The following is a 27,773-nucleotide window of genomic DNA, read 5'->3' as shown; positions in this document are numbered from 1 at the left end:
AAAAGTGTTAAGATACTATAAAGATCAGTTAATATCAAACACTATTTAATTTAAGGCACTATAGGATGATTTTTAAGTTCATTAATTTTTCTTCAGCTTAATTTCTTTATTACACTGGGTCGCCACAGCACAAAGAACCGCCAACTTATCCAGCATATGTTTTACGCAGCAGAACCCTTCCAGCTGCAACCCAGTAAAGGGAAACACCCATACACATACACTACAGTTTATTCAATTTATCTTTAGCGCATATCTTTGGACTGTGGAGTAAACCGGAGCACCCAGAGGAAACCCACGCAAACATGGGGTAAACATGCAAACATGCCGGGCTCGAACCAGCGACCTTCTTGCTATTAGGTGACAATGCTAACCACTGAACCACCATGCCACCCTTTTAACAGTTCAATTTTTAAAAATAATAATAGTTATCAATACACTTGTAGTAGATGATACAGACTCACACAGTTTCTTGTTTGATAATTTGTCTGAATTTAATACTTTTTCTTTATTTCACACAATGATTGATTGTGATGCTCTACAGTACATACTTAAATTGGGTAAATCCAGTACATTTAGGAACAACTTGTCTGTACATTACTATTGTTTAAAATGGAATAAAGAAGTATATTCTCTGGCAACACATCACAATTAATTATTGTTGTATCCAAGTGTAAAGTAGAAAAAATAAATTGGTAGGGATGTATTTCAAAGACACCTTAGTGAAAAAACAAAGCTTAAAAGATCATCTTAAGACGCACCAGATTCAGTGATGTGTCTCTAAAAAATGTACTTTTGTGAATGAAAATCGATGTACTTATCTGGAATGCTGGAACTTAACTTTTACATTTGAAACCACACAAATGAAAATGAATGATGTTTCAAGATCAAAGATGATGTTTTGCTTAAAGGTCATTCAAATGAGAGAGAAAGGGGAACATAAAAAATGCAAGAGTTTAATAAGCTGAGAAAACAAAGAAAGGATTTTGCAGGAGTACACACAAGTTACTGTCATCAGCTTGCCCGTTTAATTGTTTGTTTGTTGGCATGAAATCAGGACGTCATTCAGCATTTTGACAGTGGATTCGTAGATGGTCCTGAGAGAAGAAAACCAAAACAAAATGAAATGTTGTACATCTGCCACTGTGTGTAGACACAGATTACATGCGTTCACCATAAATGTAAATCTTTTACCTCTGTATATCATCAGAGTTTTCCGAAATACTGTTGTAGTAGTTCTGTATTTGTCTGCGTACAGACCCGGCAATGTCTTTCAACTCCACAATAAATGCATCAGCTATATTGAGCAGAGCAGAAAGGTAATCATTACTATTCAATACGCTACAGAAACAAACTCCTATACCCCTAGACACATTGATATATACACTATTAAATGTCCTATTAGGTAAATGTCCAAATATAAATTTTGACTTACCAGTGAGGTAGAATGTAAATGTCATTGTAAAATGGCTTTAACAGTAATTGTGAATTTGTAAATTTATATGCAACCGCAAAAATGATTGAAGTCATCTCCAAGTGCTGCAGGAGAAGTCGATATATTAATTTGTGACAGGCCTAATATGAACACACTGACAAACACATACACTAACACATTATTTCTAAATATTGGCAGTGAGTTTGGGTGTTTGGTTGTATGTATAATAACTGGATTATGCAAATATTGTCATATACCAATCAGCAAAAAAAAAAAAGACTATAAAAATCCAGTGTCACTTTATAGTTCAAATGTGTCTATCCATAACTCCACTGGACTTATTGTTTTTAATACATTTTCAAATAGAACAGTTTATATAAAATAACTTAGTACAACTAGTTTAAGTACTTGCTTATTACCTGCCTATTTTCCAGTAGTTATAATGTATGATTTGATTCTACATCTCTAATCCTACCAAAAACCTAATCCCAAATACTATCTTACTATCTATCTATCTATCAATAGCAGATAATTAGCAGTTTATTGAGCTAAAGTCTTAATTAATGGTTTGTTAATAGTATGAACTGTGACTGGAAATGTTTCCAATAATTCTAACATCAAGTAAAACCAACCTGAGTGGGAATACAAACAGAATCAAGCCAAAACCAAAACCACTCACATTCTTTGATGATGGTCAGAATGTGTGTAACTGCAGCCCACTGCGTGATACTATCAATGGCCTCCGACTCTATAGAGGAACTCAATTCAGACAGAAAAAACCTAGAACATAGCAGAAAATTAATCTGAAGCATTCATACAATTTCTACTTATGGCACTTTCATAATTTGTAGATGTCCTTACGTTAGAAACAGGGATTAAAATGGTTTAAGTCCTACAATTTCTTTGTAGATTGATTAAATTAAACTTTACTGCAATTACACATGTACACTTACAAGGCAACGAAATGCAGTTTCCTTCTAACCAGGAGTGTAATAGCATCAAGTGCAGGATATAAAGGTATGCATGTGGGTAGAGCATGTGGAAGAGCAGCTATGTATGTAGGTATAAGTTATAAAGTGCAATTATAGAAAAACAATGAGTTATATTTACAGATGGATGTACTATGAACATTACATACATAACTCCTATATACTTTTTATACATAACATTATATTATATTCATAACTCCTAAATTGATGAAGAATGTGTAGAATTTACTACATCAAGTAAACACACGCAAACTGTCCTCTCACTGGTCAGAGAGTGCATCTGTCTAAGTTCCAGGATTCTGCACATATCATTCATTTTGTAGGACAACAGCTTCACAGGCCTATTGCTGCTTTCTTTGTAACGGTCAGTGTAAACTTTATTATTTTAGTTAGTTTAGTTTGAGAAGAACAAAATAACCATTTATAAACTATAATTAGGCTCTTCACTTTGTCTAAGCTCCAGATTCACTCTTGCAGGCATTAGCAATACAAAGACTGCTGCTTTTATTGCAATTTTCATTAGAACAAATCATACACTAATGAACTGCCTGGCTCATTATTAGTCTGTAGTGTATGATATTATAGGGTTTCTCAACACATACAAACCGGATTAATGTTTATTTTTCTGGGATCTCGAACTGAGTGTTAAGAATTGCACTGTTCATATATGGCAAATAGATCAAAAATGCACCAAAAACTAATTTTCGAAATGGGTCAGGTATGAAATCAGGCAGTACTAGATGGTTTTGATTTTACCTGGTAACAGCAGGACATCCAAGCGTCACTTTAAGTATGGTGCTGGAAAGAGGTGGAAGGTCATTGACCGTCTCTGGCATCAACAGCTCCTCCACATGAGAAATCTGCGAGTACAAAGATCACATTGCTTCTTTCACTAGTCATTCATCTTTGCTTTCAGTCTATGCCTTTATCCTTCAGCTTATTTTTATAAGTGGCTTTAGACAGCTCTCCCACGCTGCCTACGGTGTCATTTCATCTCAAGAACACAACAGTTTGTATTTATATCAGTCATACTGTCAAACACTACATCCGAGTGAAATGAAAAAATGAGCTCAACAAATGTTTCAATTAAAAAGACAACAAAGAAAAGCCACGCAAGCATAACGCTCACAGCATGCACAGAATAATTAGAGGATTTACCTTCTGCAGGGGGCGGCTGATATCAATAATAACTGCAGCACAGAGTGATGAGAAAACTCCTGTCATGAACTCCGACCTCTCACTTGTGAACTTAGTCACCAGCAGGAAGTCATGAAGAGCTTCCTCAGAAGAGCAACACAGCTGAAGATGCAGAAAATAATGCATTTTATTTTGAAGAAGTTGTTAAGACTGGGCATCATTAAAAAGTTTTCAATACAATACATACACCAATATTTTGACTTTGATATCGTTTCCTGAACAATACTATGTCTTTAAATATTTTGGCAGTAGTAGAAAGTCCCTGCACTAATAACTAAAGCACCAGCCAGCAAGTAGTTCTCTGCAACTCTCACATGGTCACCCATTGAAGTTAAGCAGGGCTGTGCCCAGTCTGTATCTGGATGGGAGACCACATGTGAAAGCTAGGTTGCTGCCGAAAGTGGTGTTAGTGAGACCAGCAGGGGGCACTCAACCTGCGGTCTGTGTGGGTCCTAATGCCCTTTTGGATGAGACGTTAAACTAAGGTCCTGACTCTGTGGTCGTTAAAAACTAAATTCAACAAAAATAAAAATAAATGACAAAAATTAGAGCAACAGTATGTAAGGTTCACTACTACATACACGTTTTTAAATCCCTCAGCAGTTCTTCTTAAAAACTTTTTTAGCATGCCTGCTTTTCAGGAGACAGACAGGCCTGTTTTTGACTGATAATGCTTCACAGACGACTTTTGGTTAATAAAGCATCTCTACTGATGTTGTATTCCAGTGATGATGTATTAAAATGAATTGCATACATGATCTTTTGAAAATAAATTAAACTTAAGGGCAAAGTCACGTGCATCTCTTTTGATGATGAAGTCATGTCTCAGTTCATATGTGAATTAAAGAAACCATTTTTTAAATCCATTCAGCCTATTTCTTGTTCTGGGGGGATCTTTATTAGCTTAGCTTAGCATAATTCACTGAATAGGATTTGACCATTAACATTTCCTGCAATAATTAAATACAAAAAAAAGAAGAGTTTTGATAATTTTTCTATTTAAAGCGAGAGGCCTCGGTAGTTACATTGTGGAATAAGACCAAGAGAAAATGAAAAGGTTCTATTTTGTTGGTCAATATAGCTAGGAACTATACTCTCATTCTGGCGAAATTGTCAGCTGAAAGAAATCGCCTGATTCTGAATGCTTTCAAAAATGGTTCAACTTAACTGTTTAACGGAAAACTTTATGTTTTACTAGAAGACTTGTAAAAAGGCCTTTTTCAAAAATATAGTGTTCCTTTAAGAATCATAAAATAACAGCCACTCAATCACAGCTGGTCTCAAAAAAAATTTGACGTAACTAATGACGTTTGAGGTTACAAATTAAAAAGCAAAAAAAGTGACTGCACCTGCCGAAGTAGCTCAGCAGGTGACAGAACTCTGAGGTTGTACTAAGGTTACCATTTTCACGAGTGTAGTTCGGTTATCCTCTTGCAAATGCCAGTATAATTGGAGTATTCTGTTCTTTTTGAAGTAGATTTGTCATTATGCACACTTGGCTAACAAACATTGATGAAATTCATTCATTTTAGGTAAGAAAATTTGGTACTGAATGCCAAAACATTTTTTGATTCTTCATTTTGTAATTGAAACAAGGCAATTGAAGTATTAATCTTAACACCCAGCCCTAGCAGTCATCAGTCAAATTTGAACAACATTAATTCAGTTTTAATATATGTATATGCGCATACATGTTTGTGTGTATTTAAGGAAGGCCCTAAAATCTCTTTTCAAAGGCCTCACCTCTTGACCCTCTTCCTTGTCTTTCCGCAGACGATGTGCTAAGATCTCCACAACTTTCTGGAAGATGTTGGTCAGAATGCGGATAGTGAGGGACAGTTGATCTTCCTGTCCCTCAGCCTTTTGGGAAAGGCAGCCATGTGCAATCTCAGTAAGCAGAGCAAGCAAATGAGGGATGCACATGTATCCTTTCTCTAAAGTAAGAATAAAAATACATTAAAAAAGCATTGTTATATTGTTATAACATTTAGCATAACATTGTTATAACATTTTGTATAAAGGGGTCAAACATATTTTATATTAACAACACATAAATCTGTCAATCTTTTTTTAATCTGATAATACATAATACAATCTCTGGGCTCTGGATCAGCATGATGAAAACTACAGCACCCACCTGTCTGCAGTACTGAGGCAACATGCTGCAGTAAGTGGTCTCTGAAATCACTGTCTCCAACAGAAACCCGCAGCACATTCTTGCACACTGTTACACAGCTCTGACAATGATAGAAGAAGGGAAATAAATCATATACAAGCAAACCAAAACCATCTGCACAATCTATTGTAAGAATGTAAATCAATGGATTACTTTTAGAATTAGTCTTCATGTGCCTGATAACCTTTATATAATTATTTATTTACATTGTACTGTTTAAAAATCAAAGTATTTAGTTCATTGTACACTGAAAGAAATATCCATGTAGTCACTCTTCAAATATTCTGTTTTCTAACTGTGTCTTATCTTATTGTAAGTTGTCCCTGTACTAAACGCCTTGACATTCTTGAGCACTGGATAAAATTGTTCTGCCTAACTGAGCTGAATATTTGCACGTATTCATAGCCCATGTAACCCTGAGTATGAGGTATAAAAGCTGGGAATACCCAGACTTCTTTAGAAGAGAGCAATAAACTGTTGGATTCACATCTCTCAGTTGTTGTTGCCTTCCTGGAGCTCCAGCTTACTGAGGAAACACACAGACGATCTTCAATTTATCCCAACAACTTGGTGACCCCCGACGTGATGAAGCTGATCAGGTAAGACATGAATTTGGCTTTGACTACCTGATTAGTTTCATCACTGAACTGAGTGTTCAGGAAGCTGGCAAGACATGAATTTGGTTTTGACTGCCTGATAAGCTTCATTACTGAACTGAGTAATCCTTGGCTGGGATTTTCCCTGAAAAGCCAAGAAGAGCGCGCTATACAAAAGTAGAACGATCATTCTGTGTGTTTTCTAGTAAGTATTTACTTAGGAGTCTTAAATTTGAGCATGTTTAAAAAATAAATCCGACCTCACGTTGAGTCAATTGCATTAACACACTGTCTCCGAAATGTTTGTCAGATTTTTTTTGCATCCATAGAAAGTCTTTTGAGAGGTTATGAGCCAAAATACAGGGGGAAAACCATACAAAACCTTCAAACTTTAGTGAGCAAAGACCTTTAATCCTGTCTTAGATATATATTTATAAGTTTTTAGCATATTTTGTCAACCTATTGCTTTTTTGTTCGACAAGATTTTGTTGAGTAAACCTCTGGGAATTTAGTTGAAGCCAGTGGATCTTTTTTTATTTATACTGCATAATGGTTAAAACTGCTAAAAACAATTATTTTACTCAAACATATAATCACAATTACTAATCAAATTTGTTGACATTTTCAGAAATCTAATCAGAATTACTGAACTTTCATGTAAGCACCAGTCAACTAAATGTCAAGAACACAGATCGCCTTTATTACTTTATTTTTAGAAGCATTTGACATTGGAGATTGTTAAATTTACATGTTAGGCATTGTTATCAGATCATCTATGCTTTGTGTCTCAGTCCAGAGATTGCGACTTTATGATTGAAAGATAAAATAAAACAAAACATCTTCTGTGACATCTGGCAACTGTTTTTTCAAAAACATTTTTCATCAGTGTCACACCAATCTCCAGAAGTCATTTTACCAGCTTAATATGTGTTCTTTTGACAGCTATATTACATTACATATGGCGTTCATCCATGACAAACTACAAAAAACAATTAAAAATGAACAAACAAATAAACAAATAAATAAAACAAAACTAGTTTTGACAATAATCAAACCACTCACCTCTACAATCTTTGTGCTTAAGGACAGTTGTTGATCACTGCTGGAGTTGACCAAGAAAGGAAGGACTCGCTTCTCAACCCAGGACACCGAATGCTCTAGAGATTTGAGGAACTCCCGCTCCTCTGGAAACTGCAGAATTCAAAAGAAAGGCAAAATCAGGGTTCCCACTTTAAAACAAATATTAAATTCTGCTGATTTTAAAGTAAAATCAAGCAAGTAACGCAGCATTTTGGGAAGCTTGTAATTTTTTAAATTGGTGCAGACATCCTTTGGCCACCAAAGACACCGTTATAATTTCTTCTGTACCATCGGCATTGTTTTATAATAATAAACATTATATTCACCTATAGAAAGTATAGCACACCATATAAGTACTTTGAGTTGTCAGATCTGGTTTAGAAGTGTCATGTGACTTTATCCCAAAGCCCATTTGAAAAAAACTACATTCATTGTATCAATCCCTAAAATTACAATTTTAACATGATTTTTCCAGTGTGGTTGTCGTTTTGAACTGTTATTTTCATCATTTAGACCAATGGTCTCAAACTCAATTCCTGTAGGGCCACAGCTCTGCAGAGTTTAGCTCCAACCATCTCCAACTCACACCTGCTTAATAGTCTCTAGCAGTCTGGAACACCTTGATTAGTTGGATCAGTTGTGTTTAATTGACAGTGGAGCAAAGCTGTGCAGAGCTGCAGCCCTCCAGGAATCAAGGAACCAAGTTGGACACCCATGATTTAGAATTATGCATCAAATGTGATGTAGGCTTTATTTGGTTGGTAGTAAACAACTTTGGTTCTCTCAGTGTTCACTTTAAAAAAATTACAGAAACAAATGGTTCTTAAGGTCAAAAAAGTAATGAAAAAACTGTATAAAAAACTAAAAAGTGTATATTTGTATATATTCTCATGTACATTTTGATAAGAAACGCTGCAAATATTGCAGTAAATATTTATAGAATTAATTATTTGGCAATGATTTTTTTGTCATAATCATCTAAAATAAAATGCATGTACACACACACACATACATATATATATATATATATATATATATATATATATATATATATATATATATATATATATATATATATATAAATAAATGCTGCAGGATAGGAGTTTCACTTGTTCAGTCTAAAAGAAACTTACAGCGCGCAGTCAAGCACTGCTTGATCAGTATTTAACAAAATCTGAGTCATGTCCAATAAAACCCAGCCTCGAAAAGATGGGCCTACATTAACTTCTGAAATTAATTTGTCGTGTCACTTCAGTGCTAAGAAATTGATACTTAATGCACACATAGGCAACTTATATTCTTAAAGCACCTTTCACATACTAAGGATATAAATTGTGTGAGTGTGTTCAGTGACAAGGGCTCAAAGAGTGCATGCAACAGTGTTATGGCTGTACACTCACTTTGTGTTGAAGATGTATACAGAGTCTGCCATGGAAGATAAAAGCTCTCAGTGCTGTCTCAATGGCTGCCACGCTGACCTCTGATCCGCTCAAAGAGGAGAACAGCAGCGACTGGACACATTCACAAAAGAGCAAAGACAATAGATCCACATTTCATGTCACACTTCGGATTCAGTTTAGGACCATGTATAGAAAGTTTAAAAAAACATGGTTACACCAGGTCAACGTTAAGACTTTAAGGCTTTTCATTTTTGTTTAAAAAAAAAATGAAAACTTTTTAAGACCCTACAAAAACCCTGAAAAAAACATAATTTTTTTCAAAGATAGAGGCTGAAAAACATGTAATATAATATTTGAAGTCTGACCTTGGTAAACAAAACATCCTTGAATATAACAATTCTGTGAGCTTTCAGAGATATAAGTAGATAATAAGGACAAAAACATCACGACATTTAGCCATGATTCAGCTCTGTGCAGCACTATTTTCAAAGCAAGGCCACAGAAAACCTGCAATTACCTTATTGACTTTGTATCTAATGACAGTAATAACACGACACACAATAAAAGAGTAGGCTTTCACCAATTCTCTCTAATAATATTCTCAACCTTCAAGTTTGCTGTACCTTCCATTTGTTGAGGGCTTTATGAAGTGGTCTCATCTGATCCAGGGGCAGTGTGAGCAGACATTCTCGTGTTTTAGGTCTCAAGAGCATGTAATCCAGATAGTCTAGGCCTAGATCTGGCTTTGACTCCTCCAGGACATCAAAATGCACTTTGCCAGTTGATTCTTCATCACCCTGCTAATGAAAGAATGAAGACACTATAATGAAAAGCTAGGTTCTGAAACTTGGTGCCATACCAATGTAACAGGTAAGTATTTGGATCAAATTAAAATGCAGATTTTGATGCATGTGATGTATGATTTTAATAATTAAAAATAACTTTAATAACTAAATTAAACAACTTTAATAATTAAAAATAATTTTTAATCCATCATAATTTGTGAAAAAGCACAGACACAGCAAGTTAAGGAATGAGTATTCTTATTACAAGCTACAGACTAGTATATGATTAGTTATTGAGACTGCAATGTCAAGCTTATAACTGTTCTGTCTAACTGTAATATTTCTAGAGACATCACTGGGCCCACATGGAATCTGTGCATGCAGAAATCCGCAGATTTTTAGCCAATCAATTCTATTTATTTACTTATGTAAATGTATATTTATTTAGTTGTTAAATTATTTTCAGTAATAGTATTGACTAATATGAAAATGTTCATAAGAGTTATTCAAAATACAGTTTGTAAAATAATGCTTTCTGTCTTTTAGTAGATAAATTATATGAGAGACTTGCTTTGTTAACCAAATAAGTGGATCTAATTTGATTTGCATTTTAAACACTAAATAAATGTTAAAAAGTTTTTTTTTTATTTCATATAATACATTTTTGTTACGATACTCCCAAAATCATTCTGCTCAAATCCACAGATTTTTTTTTTTTTTTTTTACAATTTTCTGCGCAGAAATAGTGAAAAAATGTCTGCAGATTCTGTCTGGCCCTAGACATCACTTATTGTGTATTCTAGGGCTGCACAATATTGAAATAAATCTGGCATTGCGATGTTTTTTATTCTGCAATATATATTGCGATGTGAATACAATTTCACCAGATGAGTTGAATACCTATTTGGACAGAATTTATAATTTTAGATTTAACAATCTACAAGCAAAGAAAAATTCTATAAAGAAAAATATACAAATTAAATAAACAACATTTTGCTGTTTTCCAAGGAGTCAAACTGTATTCAGATATAGTAATTGAATAATCAAAGTTAAAAAAAATGATCTCATAGTTTTCGTTTTAGAAACAATTCAATAAAATTAATTATTATTAATTCGTCAAAGTTACAAACGGTACAATTTCTTATGCCAGAATGCTTTTACAATCCTCACAAAGTCACATAATCCAGACTGAACTTTGCATATCCTCACAATAAGCCTAGTATACTCAATAGTTTTTAATGGTCTAACGATGACATATCAGAACATGAAGTAAGACGGCAGGCAGAGGTGTTGTATTTTGCCAAATAAAGTCATGTTTCTGCATAAGTAGTTTTGCTGTGAATAGTACTCTTATTTACTGTTCAATTATTGTAGATGGCCAAGATGGCTATGATTTATTGTGAAGTAAATTTGCTTTGCATTTTCTTATGTCTTTACGTTGTCTAAAACTTTCAATATATTTTTCAATTTCAATAATACAATTTAAAATGTCAATTTAGGCACTGATGCCATAAATAAATGCTTTAAGTTGATTAAAACCTGTTTAAGTTTATTTTTTTTGTTTGATTTTTTTCTTCTGAGGATTTTTTAAGGAATGCTGGTTGCTAGTATCCATTGAACTCTACAGTAAAAAATCTAATATAAAAGTCGGGTCTCAGCAACCAGCACTCTTCAAAATATCTTCTGTGTTCAACAAATGAGGGAAAGTCAAACATGTTCGAAAATAGGTGATTGTCTTCAGAAACATTTTTTGTTGTGCTAGTTGAAAGAGTGACAGCGGTAAAAACAAATGCTGAATCAAAACTTTTTAAAATCCTGAATCAGTATTGGATTTACTCTTGCATGCTGGAGAAAGGATGACACCATGGCATGGCTTTGGACGGCAGGAGATGGATTGTGTTTCAATGATTTCATGGCAAACTGATAGCATTTAGGCAGATCACCTACTGTACCTTTAAAATAATGGGGAGGATTATATTTTTTAATTGAACTATCCCTTTAAAAACACAAAAACAATACCCAGCCTTAATAATGACCCCCACACATAGACACTTTCCAGCACATGTACCTCTTTCACAGGTGCGGCCTCAGTGAGCCAGTTCTCGATAAGCTCCACTATATGGCTGATCTGCCCCCAGCTACAGAGACATTCCAACGTCTGACTGTACGTTGTCACAGCAGCACCCGCTTTCAAGCTCCTCAAGTGAGACATCACTTTACTCCTGCAGAGAAGGACACAGTCATGCTGTACACCCAGACCTTTCTACAGATCGCTCTGATGCTTTGAAAGAACACGCTCAATCCCACCAGCATTAAAAGGATGCTTTTGGGATCAAATGGAAATTAGAATTGGCAATTCGCTTTTGAGCCAACCTGCTGTTCTGGGGAGACGACTGACTGAAGCACGTGGACTGTGCTAGATAATCATCAGAAAAACATATATTTAGAAGTGCTGTTCTTTTTAAAACTGTCCTTTGCTGGTACACTTGTTAATATTTTTTACTATTTAGACAATTCACCTTATGTCAAGAAAGAGTGTTTTCATTGTTGGCTGCATTATTCTTCTAAAATGGGGCATTTAGGGATTTTTTTAAGGGGAAGTTCCTATAGTGTAATAAGTGTACTAACCTCAGAGCTGGAAGAGCAGAGGCAGGAAGTAAAGATGCTAGAAGAATGAGAGGTGCTTTGCATCGCTCCTCCTGCGCACATGCACAAACACACACACAAATGCGTCATGTTGCACCCATGTTGCATCAGCTTTGAAGATGTGATTATAGTGTGCCATTTTGATCTTTAAATTGTCCTTTGGTTTCATCGCTTGAACGTGCCTCTTACCTGAAAGATTTTAAGGTATTGGGGCAGAGAAGATCCAAACTTTGCAGTGGTGTACTTAAAGGCCTCTTGATTAGCCATTAGAGATTTCTGAACACTCTTCCACAGAATGACGAGGATCTCCAGCAGGCTGGCCATGGAGGAGGTGTCCTGAACTGAGAGAACATCTTCCAGCAGCTAGTGTCAATAATAGCAAACATAGGCATTTTCATTTATATATATAAATATGTATTGTTTACAGTTTTACATTATTGCTCAACAGATTACATACATATATGTGTGTGCGCATTTACTACTACAGATTTTATGTTTTTTTTGTATTAGTTATTCATATATTCATACTTTCCAGTACATTAAGAAAATGCTAAAAATGTTGATGACGGACAGTTAAATAAGTAGTTTTTATCTTATATTAGCTTATTTAAAAAAAAAAGTTTTTTGTATTTTAAAAAACATTAAACAATGTTTTGTGCTCACCTTTAAATTTACTGAGGCCCTCTAGTGGCAACAGAGCTGTTTTAAAATGACTGTTCCAAGATATTGTGGAAAACAATCAGTCTGAATGCTGACGCGTTTCTGCTCTGTTTTAGAAATATTATCAGTAAGATAATATTGTAATATTAAATACTAATTACTATTCATACAGGTCACTTAAATTTAAATAATTAAACTGCTGTTGTGTAACCGTGTCGTTTTATAGATCAAAACAGCCAGAGATACAAATATACCTGAGATTGCAGAATGTTAAGTGTGTAGTTAAGTGTTAAGTATGTGTGAACATCAGGGCTAACATGAGCCTTACTGCACAAGTGAACAAGACCAGTTTGAAAATGGAACAGTGTAAGTATTCTAGTCAACAAAGTATATCAATCTATACTAGTTTTTGAATAATCCATTACAACCCGTACATATTATGCCTTTAATTTGATAAATCATTAAAACAGTAAAGACAATCATTTGAGCAGTCTGTTTAAAAAAGAATCCTGACAAATTTGAAAATGGTTTCCACAAAAATAGTGAAATTAATAACAGTGAAAAATGGTACTTAAGCAATCGGCATATTAAAAATTAATCATGACAATAAAAAGGATCACGTCTCACCGAAGACTGCAATAATGGCTGCTGAACATTCAACATTGCCTCATATGAAAATTATACATTTAAAATACATTTAAACAGGAAACATTTGTTTTTAAAAATAAATAAATGATACTTTGACATGATAAATATAAATATAAATAAATAAATGAGACTTTTTCCTGACTGTTAAATGTTAATTTATTTTATTTCTTTATATATTTTATAATTATTTTGTAATGTATCTTTTGGTCTCATTGTTCATGTATAACTTGCTTCAATTTTTTTATTTTTGTCCCAGCCAGTTTCATATTATACTTGTAAATGCTATTCATGTGTAATATATCTTTTATTTGATTTTTTGTACCACAAGCATTCTGATCAATGTTAGATGGGTGGGGTGGGAGGTCGAGTTTTGAGTTTGTTTTTGTAGTAAGCTAAATTCAGTGTGATAAAGTACTTCCAAGAGAACTTTGATATAAGGACAATCTCTTTCTTGTACGAATTTAGGCGGTACTGTATGTATAAATGTAGGTTTTTTCAATGAAAATGAAAATAAAAAGTAAAAAATAAAATAAATAAAAAATTCAAACCGACCCCAAAAACAACAGTACATAGGAAGTCTCACCGTGCTGTTTTCTTTATTGCTAGATGCAAATTCTTCATCTCCTGCATTCTGAATGCACACATTTAGACACTTTCTGATCACCAGCATTAGTTTGACTATAAAAAGAAAGCAAAGTTATTTTTGTTATTTCTTTATGCAAAATAAAACAGATTTGTCATTTAAGAAAGCTTACTAGCTTATCTAAGGCACCCTCACCTATATTAGCAGGAGCCGTGTACAGATAAGCATGCTGGTAAAACTTGCGAGCCGCTCCAGGGTTTGTCTGAATCAAGGTGACACATCGTTCACACCAGACAGTCTCTGGTTGGTTGACTGGAAAGAACGAGTTAAACAGCAAATTGACAATGCGTTTGGACACAGGAGCAGAGTCCATCTCCAATCGAGCCAGAAGATGCTCCAGGGAGCAAACTTTCCAAAACTGGAACATGACAAATTGGGAAAATATAGGAATAAGTATGTGGGCAAACATTTGATGAAAAAAAAAATACAGTGCCATAAATAATTAATTAAAACAAAGTGTGATTTAAACTCTTACCTTGGCAGCCCGAGCAGCCTTGATCTTGAGGAGCATGCCCACAAAGGCAACACGCACCTTTTCAGAGCTGTCATGGAGACTGCTCTTCAATGCAGGCAACAGTTTTTCCATGAGTGGATGACTTAAACTGTTATCCAAAATTATAGAAATACACTGCAGAGCAAACAAACAGGGTATAACAAAGGCTTAGTCAAGCAAAAAAAATGCCATTTGACAGGATATTTAAAACTGTAATTATGTTCCTAGTCATTATGAGCACAAAAGTTCAAATGAAGTGTGAACATATTAATTTCAAGTCTTTTAGGCTAAGATGATTTTTTAAGCAGTGCTAACCTCTGAACTATAAATTAATGATTGGGTACATTCCATTCCCCCTAAAAAGCTTTTTAGTGTGGAGCTCAACTCATGCTGAAATCACTGAGCAGAAGACATTGTCCTTCCCCTGCTGTAGATGGCTTTAAATTGGATTCTACAAACTACAAAAACTGAAAAGATAGCAAGCAGCACTTTGTCACTCAGTGACAGACAGTCAGCCAGGGGCTTTACCATGAAGACAGAGCAGCGGACATCTGGAGAGCTGGTGTCATTAGCCAGCTGCAGGATGAGCTTCTCCAGCAGGTCAGTGATGACAGCAGATGGAATGACCTCCCAGCAGCGAGCCAGCACTGAACACACACCCAGCACTGCAGAGGAGCGCACCAGGGGCTGAGGGTCATCAAGAAGAGCCTACAGACACACACACACAGACACAGACAAGTCTCACAGCAGTACAACATGCTGATGTCTTTTCTGACTGCTCTTGAATTCAGCAACCAAGCTTGGCCTGCAGGGGAACTGATTTTTTGACTTGCTGTGAATTATAAGCTTGTTATTCAGTGGCATAAGCCTTTGTTGAAGTCATCATCATGCATTATTCCAACTTAATATTTTTTTAAAGGGGTGGTCCACTATGTTATCAAATTTTAAAGTTTAGTTGATGTGTAATGTAGCTGTGTGAACATAAACAACATCTCTAAATTTAAGACGCTCAAAGTTCAATGCAAAGGGAGACATTAGTGGCTTTTACAGAGTTAGCTTAGCAAAGCCTACAGAGAACAAAGTTTGGGGACTACAAAAAAAAATACATCTGGGTTAATGATGTCATAAACCCTTTAGGGCCAGATACTGTAATGTTATAGTAGAGATGGTTCCTGGTGACCTGGAGCCAATCTGCGAATGACAGCACATTAGCACATGTTAGCTGACCAATCAGAGCCTCTTGAGGGTGGGCTTTCGGAGAAACTAGAAAATATGACAGTCATTTTCATGCTAGCTGAGTAGCAGTACATTATTAAAGTAAGATATATGGAAAAATAACATAATTTTTCCACAAATGAAGCATGAGCACACATTGCTAGCATCTTATAAACACAACAAAGCCTAAAAATACTCTCTGGACCACTTCTTTAATAATTGTGTTTAACAGCAAAATTATAATAATCATAGTTTATCAATTTACTTTATTATCAGTTGATATGACATATAGTGTAGCTTACGACTCTTAAAGGCACAGAGTGTCATTTTCACAACTAGAGGATGCATATTCACAACAAAGGCGTAGTTTGATGATGAAGTGACTGATTGTAAAATTCATTACAACCTCTTAGAGTTATGCAGAAATCATAGTCATGGATGAGTATTTAAGACTTATTATCATAGTAGCTCGAGTAAGGCTGAAAGTTATCAAAATGTAACATGACCGCTGAAGCAATTTCTGATGAGAGATGAGCTCAACATGGCATGAAAGCTGAAGAGCTTTTATTATACTAGAGTTTCACTTCAGGTTCTTCCACTTCTTATCATTTTGGGAAGAGGCAGCACTGCTTTTTCACACAAATTACATTTTAGGGTTCTGTTGCTTCTCTGTGCAGTCTAATAAAATGCAAAACATATTATAGCGTCGTCAGTGTTTTCTCTAAAACCAAATCAGAAATCAAGGGTGTGTGACGTCCTTAGCATGGAGACACTGAGATGATCCTTGTCGCTAGTTAAAATTGCTTATTTCTAAAATTATTTGAAGCATTGAAGATAATCTAAATGCATAATTCAGCAAAATGTTCAATATGTTAATGAAAAGATCTTACATACTGTGCCTTTTAAGGTCATTTTTAACACCAAAAAATAAAAATAAAAAACGTGGATGGGCACTGGGGCTGTGTGGTGGCACAGTGGGTAGCACTGTTACCTCACAGCAAGAAGGTCGCTGTTCGAGCCTTGGCTGGGTCAGTTGGCATGTCTGTGTGGAGTTTGCATGTTCTCGCTGTGTTGGCAAGGGTTTAATCCGGGTGCTCCAGTTTCGTTATAGGTGAATTGGGTAAGCTGAACTGTCTGTAGTGTATGTGTGTGAATGAGTGTGTATGGGTGCTTCCCATGCCTGAAGGGCATCTGCTGCGTAAAACATATCCTGGATAAGTTGGTGACCCCTGGCTAATAAAGAAACTAAGCCGAAAAGAAAATGGATGGATGGATGGATGGGCACTGTTGAGCTCAAGTTGCAAACATTGGACTCTACTTGAATACTTGAACATTCCAAAATGCAGACAACAATATGGAATCAGCTGTTGACATACAAACAGTAGATCGAGTTGTTTCTGAACAGCCTGGTCCACCATCTCACTGCTCATGTTGGGGTCATGGATGGGAAAAGCCTCAGTAAAGAGCAACGTGGCATTGGCACGAACCTCAGCATTGGTGGCCTGTTTAAAATGATAAAGATATGATAAAGACATATTTCACTAACACATTTACTTTAGTGCAAAGAACTACATACTCTAAATACAACGTCAACAACATTAAAAGTAACCTTTAATGCCTTCCACAGAACTGGCTTGTAAAGTCTGTGCAGCATCTCATCGACTCCCTCGCGAAACTTCTGCTTGTGGAAATAAGTAAGGATCTACATAGAGAGACGGACATATTTTTTACTCACAGAATAAAAGTTTTAACTGCAGATAAAAAATTGATCAGAAGTTGTCAGATATTCCCTGGAAGTATCTCTGATGCTCATTCGTGTTTTTTTCATGGCAACTAAACTGAAGTAGCAACAGTGATCTATCAAGCTACATTAAAAAGAGCTAAAATGATGATTTATTTGAACTAGAATGATTGAATCCTGCAGCTGGATAAAAAGATGAGATGTGTTTTCTGACCTGTCTGACTTTGCTGTGTACAGGAGAGGTTCTGTGCAGCAGCAGAGCATGTTGCATCAAGTCCTGGATGCAGGCAGACTCAATCTCCTCCAGAAAAGGGCCTGATGCCTTCCTCCAAGCTCTGAAGTAAATCTCAGCCACGTGAACAGACAGAGTTCTACAGGTATAGCGCAAAAGTATGACCACTTAGATCAAAGCAACTTGAAGATAACGATACGTTGAAAGACTTAGTACAAAATCTGCAGATGCTAATATTGTTTTCCTTTTAAGTGCAGAGATGTTTCTGTGTGAGTGATCACCTTCTACAAAAGAAGTGACAGGCTCTAATTATTTAAAGTACTATTTAAAAGGCACAGAGTGTACTTTTTACAACATTGATGATTTGTATATGTGCCAATACTGCTATACTTCTTTCTTGAGCACTCCTGTTTCCATATTGAGCCTAACAGATTTACTGTTTTATATTCATGCAAGCAGTTTGTCTCCTCTACCTCATACTATAAGTAACTCAAAGTAGGCAAAAAGTTACTGAGTGCACATTTTAGAAATATGAAAAAGGTCATGAGTGTATGATATACTTTGGGAAAAACTGCAGCTGATTCTTAATAGTTTCATGAATCATCCGAATGAAGTTGTCATTCCAAGAAAAAAGGAAGGCAAGGAAGCGTTTCCCCTGAAAAATGAGCAATAAACAGAGTTACATCTCCCATAGAAAACAATACCTCAAGCTCACAAGCCCACAGAAACATGTAGACAAACCTCTTCCTGCTTGATATGAGAGGCTCTGAAAAAGCACTGGAGAAGAGGGTCGATGACCTGCTGACCTTTTTCAGACGCAAAGTCCACACTGAGAAGCACCTCTCGTAGACTACAGAGCCTTCTGAGCTCGCTGACCTGAGAATATAACCAAAAAAGCAATTATTCGATATCATAATATATTATTATAACAATGTCATATCTGAAATATAACACTACTAGTACCGGTTTATCAAGTGTAACAGTGTTCTCCAAACAGACAAGAAAAGCAGTCCAGCCAAGCTCCTCCTTGCCTTGTAAATCCCGCCTCCACCAGCATTCAAACAGCCAGTGAATAGCCTGCTGAAGGGGAGTTTGTGATAGTGGCAAAGCGCTCTCTATAGCTGGAGAAAAAAGACAAAATGAGAGAAAATGCACTCACCATATATGATAACTATTTTGAATTAAATAACACATTCAAACATTGCAAAGTGTTGATATGAAATAATAACAATGCAGGGCTCAACAATAAGGACTGCCCGATGGCCAGCGTGAGAGACACTCGGGACAGTAAATAGGTACGAGTTCTGCCTTAAATATAATTTGCCTGTGAATATTATGTCCTATAATCGAAAAAACAGGTTGTGCTTTTCTTTTATTCATACATTTTCTTTCAGCTTAAGCCTTTAAAGCCTTTTCTTCTTTACGCTGTAAACACCATATTGATTTTCGTTTTTTTTTTTCCATAACCTGGGAACAACCAGTACAGCAAAGAGACTGCAACATGGAGGCAACATCAAATTAAGAGGCTAAAAGAAAACGTCTGTTTCTAACGTCTTGGAAGCAGACATTTACGCTTGGTATAACACAACGAAAAAACTGAAGTGATGTTTTGCAGTTTGGTAAGTCAGCCACATTTTGTTAAACAATTTAGAACTGCAATAAAATACCTGCACATTTTCCATACTGGTCTTTTGTTTGCATTTTTTGCTCATTTATTAATTTTTTTAAATATTTAAATTCTAGATAAACAGACGTGGCCTGAAGAAAATTCCTCAGTGTGAACCCTGCAATTACATCAAATATGATTAAACCTGCAACAATTTACCTTTAACATTACTATTTAGCAACACAATACATTAATCAAAAAGTTTAAGTATTTTTGGTTAAAAACTATTAAATAAAAAATGTTTAATATACCACATTTTAAACCCAATTAATGAATGCAAATATTTTTAAAATTCTAGGAAATCCCAAACATACATTTTTAATGTTTTTTTTTTTTGGGGTAGTGTAGGCAAACATTTAACACACAAAGTAAATCTACATTTTATATATATACTTTATTGCTTTTAGTGACAAGTATTTGTTAAAAGTATTCTGAATCCTCAAATATTTAAAGTTTGACTTTTTTAAAGAGACAGTTCAACCCAAAATTTAAACTTTGGCATTATCTGCATGTTGTTCCAAACCTCTAAGACTTTTGTTCAATGAATATATTATTTTTAAAGAAATTTGTGAAGGTTCTCTCCCTCCATTGACAGCCTACACAATAGCCATTCTCAGCCCAGAAAGGTAATAAAAACACAATTGTTCAATATGAATGTTCTTCTTTGTCTTTGTGCACAAACAGCATTCCCAGTTGCTTCATAAAATTGCAGTTTAGCCACCGGAGTAACATGGACTACTTTAATCAAGTTTTTACTGCCTATCTGGGCCTGGAGAACATTAGTTGCGTACAGTAGGTTGTCAATGGAGAGACAAAAAACCCACACGCTTAATTACAAACACCTTCAGTCGTGTTCAAAGAAGTTTGGAACAAAATGAGGATTAGTGAGCAACAACAAACATTACATTTTTAGGTGAACTAGTCCTTTGTTGAATATTCTGTCATGTGCTCTCTCTCACAAAAAACAGAAATGTCTAGATGAAGAGTGACAATAAAAGTCCATACCATTCAGCATCTGGGCACATTTGAGAAGAGTGGTATAATTGTCATTTTCCTGCAAAGCGTCTACAGAGACTGTAGAAACAATAGTGACGCCCTCTATTACAGCCATGGTTTGTATCTGAAAGTAAACAAGAACAACGCCTTCAATCATTCTCCTATGTATTAAAGAAATCAAAAGATGTAATTAAAGTTTAAAAATTAAAAATTGTCAAATAAAGTGAAATAAAAGCGTTTTTTTAGATGTTAAAGTATCAGTTTGCTAGTTGTAAGGATATATACATGCTAGTGTGCTTCAAAACAGTGAAAGCATTTCCATTTAGAAGATAAAAACCTCATTAAAAGCATCCAAAACTTCCAGTATGTCACCTTAGCCTAAATGGATTAATGATTATTTTGACATCACCTCAGTTTCTCATCAAATCTTCTGGCCAATCAAATGCTCTCTAGTATCTGACATGTCCCGCCCCCTTCAAAACGCTTCTCATTTGTTTTTCATTTGGTGGCTTGAGCTCAACCACTCTTACTCTCAGAACTGTGATATAAACAAAACACTACTGGCTGTTTTTTAAAGGGGAGGAGCTATTATGTGTCCCGCTCTGTCTTTATGTTTGAGATTATGTCAAATAAAAAAATATATTTAAAAAAAAAAATTTACATTTCAAAATAAAAATTAACAAAATAGGCTCTATAACAATTCTGGCCTTTCTGAAAAATAAGTGGTGTCACCTGTTCCTCAGAAACCTCCACCTCCATGTCTCCAGCATCCTCCTCGGCTCCAGTGATCCAGCGCTCTGAAGGGGAAACAGTGAGGCTGTGCTGCAGTAACTTCAGCTGTCTGTCCCACAGATCCTGCCTCTGACTTTTCTGTAGCTCCGCCAAAATTTCCGCCAGGTCAAACGGATCTGCTCCATCCTTCTGCAGCACAAACAGAGGGAAGAAAATAAAATGTCCCTCTAAGTAAGAAGTCCCTCTAAGTCATTTCACAGCTCTTTATTAAATCCAGGAATTTTCTAGTAGCTCTGAAGACTCTCCACATAGCTGTTGCGTCATTATTCTAAACATAATACAACAATCTTAATATAAGTAAATGTATCAGTCATAATGTCAAAACTCAAATTTATTTGCAACTGGTTTCTTTGAAATTTCCCAGGGTGGTTTCCACTTTGTGCTGCAGTAAATATTATTTACTCTTTGTTCTAGAATCCAAACAGCAATCCCTCACACTTCAAACACACCATTTGGAAAGTTATGTTTATTAAAATAAACATAACTGCTTTAAAATTTGATACATACAGGTGTGTGTACAGGTAGTTCTTGCTGTAGAGCAAAAATTGCTCTACAGCTTGAAATTGCCAGGTTATTTAACGGAACTGAATCGACTATGAATTTATTATACATTTTAAAATACATCATATACACAATTACAAGTACATAAGGTCTTGTCAATATAGTCAGCTACTTATCCCCTCTTCAAAATAGATGACTACAAAGCAGATATGGATCAAAAACATGGACTCCTTTTACTTTCATTACTATTTGTTTAACTTATATTGTTTCTGAAAAAATAAAAAGGTGAGCCAGGTAAATTTAGCTCAATTGAAACAGAATAAGTTGTTAACAATTTAGTACTCTTAAATTAAATATTTCAAAACCTTTAAATACAAAAAAAAAATCATTTAGATTTTATTTTAAAATAAACACAACTGCTAATGCATTTTCATTTCAAATAAAATTTTGCACTACAATGGTATGGCTATGGTGTACTTTCAGTACTCTTTAATTGCCTTTTATTTTAGCCAAAACTGCAAATTTGATATAAATAATAGTATATATTCAAAAGCCACAAGACGAGTAACGTTATAGTTATGTATGCAGTGTATTGTTTTGTTGCATTCAGTGACACTGACGTGTAATTTGATGAAGTTCAGAAAGTCCTGGACGTGCTCATGATGGACAGAATCCAGAAACTGCTTTCGTTTCGACATTTTCTTGACAATCCTATTAGACAAAATAGATGACACATATACATTTCGGTCAGTGACGCTGATATAAATATAGTATAACGTTATAATCTTTACGTGACACATAAACATTGTGCGCAGTTTCTTCTTACCAGAAGTCAAAGCTAAATAGCAAGTTGTTGTTTTCTTTACTCTGCAGGCAGTTTGTTTTCTAAACTACATAAGCACATAAGACAGCATATGGTGAATATTAACTTTCAGTCAGTTCAAACCCGTTAGTTTGTTTACATACAGAAGATCCTCAAATTCCGCTGTTGCGCCCGTTTCTGTATTCACCCGCTCAAAATTGAAGAAGCGTCATGACGTCATGCGTAGTGTATCGCATAGAATGTATCGTCTCGTCATCTTCTGTTTACAGCGCCATCAGCCGTATGGGAGATTAACGGCGCTGCAGCCTAAATGTAATGGATTCGTGGCGATCTCTGTTAAATGATTAAGTAAAGGTAAAAAAAAATGCTTATTTGTACAAGTTTCAACACGTTTTATACGTTAATTGTTGTCACACAACACCAGCTTGCCTAATTTCCTATGCTAAAATCAATTCTTGAGAGGTCATTTAATGTCCACAAGATGGAGCCAAAAGATCGTTGTTTATTAAATGCAAGACTGCAGATGAAAAAATAATCACCTTACTTCCCCAAAAGATTAGTTTCCAAAAGAAAATAAACAACTTACATAATCTCTCATACAGAAAGAGTCTTACAGATCTTGCATATGCTTTGTATTGTCTTTAACAACAACAAACATCGAAACATGGGGAGCTACAAATCCTTTTGAAGATTGCCCTTAAAGAAGAAAAGATAAACAGAAGGGGTCACCAACCTTTTGGAAACTGAGAGCTACTTATTGGGTATCGTTTAATGTGAAGGGCTACCAGTTTGATACACACTTCCTAATAACAAATTTGCTCAATTGTTATTAATAATTAATAATATTCATCTATGTGAAGACACTGATCATGTTATTGATTTCTCATAATAGTTGTCAACATTACTTGAAAACAGATAAATATCAATATGCAACACTTAATTTGTCTGAAATTGTTTTTAAAGTTTTTTAATATATAACTTAATGTCATTTTCAATTTTACACCAATCCAAGTGTGATTTAAAAACAAATAGCTACAAAAAATATTAGATGCAGCTTACTGGTATGTGGTGCTATGGTTAGCTAATATTTTTATAACAGGCCCACTGGCAATGTGATCCTTGCGGGCTACCATGTTGGTGACCCCTGATATACAGTACATTCATTCATTCATCCATTCATTCATTCATTCATTCATTCATTCATTCATTCATTTTCTTTTTGGCATAGTCCCTTTATTAAACTAGGGTCGCCACAACGGAATGAACTGCCAACGTATCTAGCATATTTCCGCATAATTTTAAATTTAAAAGTTACAATTCAAGACAAATCTGAGTATATTGGTAAAACAAACTCAATCCATTTATTTAGATTTCCTTCCACTTTCCATTTATCTCTAACATAAAGTGTATTGTCTGGTACCGATTCACGAAATCCCATATACAGTTAACACAATTCTAACATTTTTGGCTCACCAACTTCTTTCCCTTCAAAAACTTTGGTTGCTTTTGCTGTATGCTTTGGATCATTCTCCATCTGCACCGTAAAGCATCGTTCAACAAGTTCTGAAGTATTTGGCATAATATGAGCAGAAAATATGATCTGAAACACTTCAGAGTTCATCCTGTTGCTTTTGTCAGCACATCATCAATAAATACAAGAGAAGCAGTTCCATTGACAGCATCCCCACACCATGTCACTACTAGTACTAGTACTAGTACTACCATGCTTAACTACTTAGTGTTGCAGGCCCCGCCTCCGGAGACCCAGCAGACAGATTACTGTTTAACTGTAAAACAGGATAATGAAATGAAAACCACGGAGTCACGTCTGCTCCCTTGCAGCTCCTCTGGCGATCTGAGGGAGCGCGCAGTTCACCGTGGTAGCTTCCGTGGATCGAGTGTCAAAATAAGAGTCCTCTCCATTAAATTGCAAATGTCCACTATTTTGTAAACAAATACTGCACAAACATATTTTATAACTTTTAAACCCATCTTATTTAAACAAAACAACACAATTGTATATAAACTTTGTGTGTATCACACTCTCCCTGACAAAATAAGAAAAGCTCCAGTGATCAAATCCTAATTACCCATGGCTCAACATTTTACCACTTCTAATAAACGGATGTTGTGACCCCATAAGGTGTATGTATTGTAGGTAAGTATAAGTGAGAGTAAGGAATTGGTGTAGTGTAATTGTGCAGACCCCAATTGGGTAGGTGTGGAGTAGTGTAAGCAGTGACTGAGTTCAGTGTGGGGGTGTAGGGGTGAATTAGAGGCTGCCCCAACGTCTCATATGTATATATCTGCTTTGGCCTCCGCTCTCTCGATGATCTCCTCACACTAGTCTCTTCTTCTGACCTCATCCATTTAGCTCTGTTTGCACTCTCTGCCTCACTGTCTGTATTTTCTCCCTCTTTTCCCTCAGTATCGACTGGATGTGCTGCCTCAAGGTAAGTAGTTGGACTGTCGCATGCCCTTTGCATTTCACTGTTCTGAATCTGTCCAGAATTTTCTCTCCTTGGCATAACACACGTATTTTCCCTTATAGGAGCTTGTTCAGGGAGTTGGGGACTTTCGGATGCCCGCTGATGGACTGGAGCCCTTAGCCAATATCCTCCTCCTATTTCCTCCTCATCAGAATCAACCAAGTCATTGTCTCTATCATCCATATCATTGATGATTGTATGTCTCACTGTCTTTTTCTTCCTATCAGGTCTCGAGGATCCAGGTGTTGTTGCTGGAGGTTCAACAGGTAAGTCGTTCACCAGTAGCAATAGGTTTCGATGTAACGTCCTGGTCTTTTTCCCATCACCGTTCTCAGGGTAGATGACATACACAGGGTTGTTTGATATTTGCTTTTTCACGACATACACAGCCTTTTCCCAGTAGGATCGTAACTTTCCTGGGCCTCCACGCTCTCCAAGATTTCGGACCAGTACTCTGTCTCCTTCCTTCAGTACAACTCCTCTCACCTTCCGATCATACTGACTTTTCCCCCTACTGCTTGACTGACGACTGTGGGTCTCTGCGATCTTATACGCCTCACTCATCCTGTGTGCCCACTGCTTGGCATAACCCTTAGGTGTTGTTTCATCTTCTGGTTCTACCAAACTGAAGATCAGATCTACTGGGAGATGAGGATGCCGCCCATACAGCAGGTAAAAGGGAGAGTACCCTGTTGATTCATGTCGGGTACAATTATATGCGTGTACAATCTGAGGTAAGTAGTTTTTCCATCTCTCCTTTTCCCTGTCTGTCAATGTCCTCAGCATCTGCAAGAGCGTCCTGTTGAATCTTTCTACCGGGTTCCCTTGAGGGTGGTACGGTGATGTGCGGGAGTGCCCAATGCCAGCCAGTTGTCTAAGTGTTCTGAACAGCTCGTTCTCAAATTCACGGCCTTGATCGTGGTGCAGCTTAGCCGGGTACCCAAAGCGAGGGATATAGTCCTGAAACAATCGCTCTGCTGCAGTCCGCCCTGACTTGTTCTTAGTTGGGTAGGCCTGAGCAAACCTGGTGAAATGATCCATTACCACCAGAATATACTCATACCCCCTACGGCTTGGCTCTAGGTGGAGGTAATCGATGCAGACCAGCTCCATAGGTGAGTGTGTTGTAATACAACCCATTGGGGCCCTGACATGTACGGTGGGTTTCTTCTGTTTTATACAAGGACACTTCCTGGTCACATACTCCTCTATCTCCGCCTTCATATATGGCCAGTAAAACCTGTCCCTTGCCAAACTGAGAACTCTCTCTGTCCCCACATGTCCCATTCTGTCATGGAGATGTTCAAGGGCCAGCTTCTTGTATTTGGATGGTAGGACTAGCTGCTTTCTCTCCATTGTTTTCCGGTACAGGAGTCCCCTTTCAACATGAAGTTTATTCCACTCATACATTAGCCTCCTACTGGCTCCCGTCAGATTTCCTCTCATCTCCTCTGTTGGATTGACCCCATCAACCTTCCACTGCAACACTTGTGAGATTATTATGTCCTCTTTCTGGGCTGTGATCAACTCCTCATTGCTAATTGTTAGCAGCAAATTGTTAGATGGTTCCACTTTCTCCTCCACAGTGGACAGATACAAAGCAGCAATCCAGGCCACATCTTTTTCCCCGGAAACCTGACTACCTTCCCAGGCTGCTTGCACAATGCTGGTAGGTAACTCTTCAGTGCATTCCGACTCAAAAGCTTCAATGTCCAGGGGGAGGCGGGACAAGGTGTCAGCGTCGATGTTAGCTCGTCCTGGACGATACTTTATGTCAAATCTGAAGTCAGAGAGCTCCCCAACCCAACGATGGCCCACTGCGTTCAGCTTAGCTGTACTCATTACGTACGTTAGCGGGTTGTTGTCAGTATATACTGTGAATTTCTGGGCATAAAACAAGTAGTCTCTGAATTTTTCGCAAACTGCCCATTTCAAGGCCAGGAATTCCAGCTTGCCGCTGTGCAATCGATAGTTCCGCTCTGCCTTAGTCAATGTACGGGACCCATATCCAATAACCCTAGGTTTTCCTCCCTGCCGCTGGTAGAGTATTGCCCCTAGGCCTTCCTCAGACGTATCAGTATGGAGAGTAAAGGGCAAGTTAAAGTCTGGATATGCCAGTACTGGTGGTTTTTCTAGCATACCAGCTAATCTCTCCAGAATCTCCTGATGAACTGCCATCCATTTGACTGGAGTTTTTGAAGGAAGTTGCGGGCCTTTGGGTTTCTTTCGACAGTGCATTTCTGATTCTGTCCCAGCCTTTGTCTGTAGTAACTCATACAGGGGTCTTGCAATTCGGGAGAAGTCCTTAATAAACGTCCGGTAGTAGCTTAGAAATCCTAGTATTCTCCGTACATCTCCCACTGTCTGTGGAGTCCTGGCTGTGAGTGAACGAACAGCCTCTAAGTCCTTGGGATCTATCCTCACTCCTTCAGATGATACCAGCCGTCCAACATATCTGACTTCCTTTTGAAACATCTCACACTTCTCTGGCTTTAGCTTTACACCGTGACAACGAAGGGCTCTTAGCACTCTCCTGAGGCTCTCTACGTGTTCTTCAAATGACTTGGCGTAAC

The 27,773-nt window shown here is 36.5% G+C and overlaps 1 protein-coding gene across 6 annotated transcripts; it reads right to left on the bottom strand.

The window, feature by feature from the left end:
- Positions 1–465: 465 nt before the first annotated feature.
- ncapg2 (non-SMC condensin II complex, subunit G2) lies at positions 466–22,910 on the bottom strand. Of its 6 annotated transcripts, XM_087258537.1 has the most exons (28): positions 22,855–22,910; positions 22,715–22,778; positions 22,509–22,599; positions 21,328–21,516; positions 20,605–20,719; positions 18,897–19,054; positions 18,675–18,809; positions 18,494–18,588; positions 17,916–18,072; positions 17,570–17,662; positions 17,337–17,462; positions 15,274–15,453; positions 14,728–14,880; positions 14,388–14,610; positions 14,193–14,287; positions 12,491–12,664; positions 12,284–12,354; positions 11,724–11,877; positions 9,494–9,670; positions 8,871–8,981; positions 7,453–7,581; positions 5,756–5,855; positions 5,362–5,552; positions 3,580–3,720; positions 3,178–3,281; positions 2,112–2,212; positions 1,192–1,294; positions 466–1,094 (listed from the first exon to the last, which is right to left on the bottom strand). In XM_087258537.1, exons 3-28 carry the CDS (start codon positions 22,584–22,586, stop codon positions 1,025–1,027), a joined length of 3,423 nt encoding a protein of 1,140 aa, XP_087114663.1. In that variant the 5' UTR covers positions 22,587–22,599; positions 22,715–22,778; positions 22,855–22,910; the 3' UTR covers positions 466–1,024.
- Between the last annotated feature and the right edge of the window lie 4,863 nt (positions 22,911–27,773).

The sequence above is a fragment of the Danio rerio genome, chromosome 7 (genome assembly GCF_052040795.2).
Source record: "Danio rerio strain M-AB ecotype USA chromosome 7, GRCz13ab, whole genome shotgun sequence".
Classification (NCBI taxonomy): Eukaryota; Metazoa; Chordata; class Actinopteri; order Cypriniformes; family Danionidae; genus Danio; species Danio rerio.
The sequence above is the reverse complement of the archived record's forward strand: the minus strand, read 5'-3'. Positions and strand labels throughout refer to the sequence as shown.

Coding starts and splice junctions, on each gene's coding strand:
- ncapg2 (XM_087258536.1), bottom strand. CDS start 22,586: ATGTCGAAACGAAAGCAGTTTCTGGATTCTGTCCATCATGAGCACGTC. Junction 15,454..17,336: donor AACAACTCGATCTACTGTTT/GTATGTCAACAG, acceptor GTGTGTCTGTAG/GCTCTTCTTGATGACCCTCA. Junction 5,856..7,452: donor TAAGCACAAAGATTGTAGAG/GTGAGTGGTTTG, acceptor TATCATTGTCAG/AGCTGTGTAACAGTGTGCAA.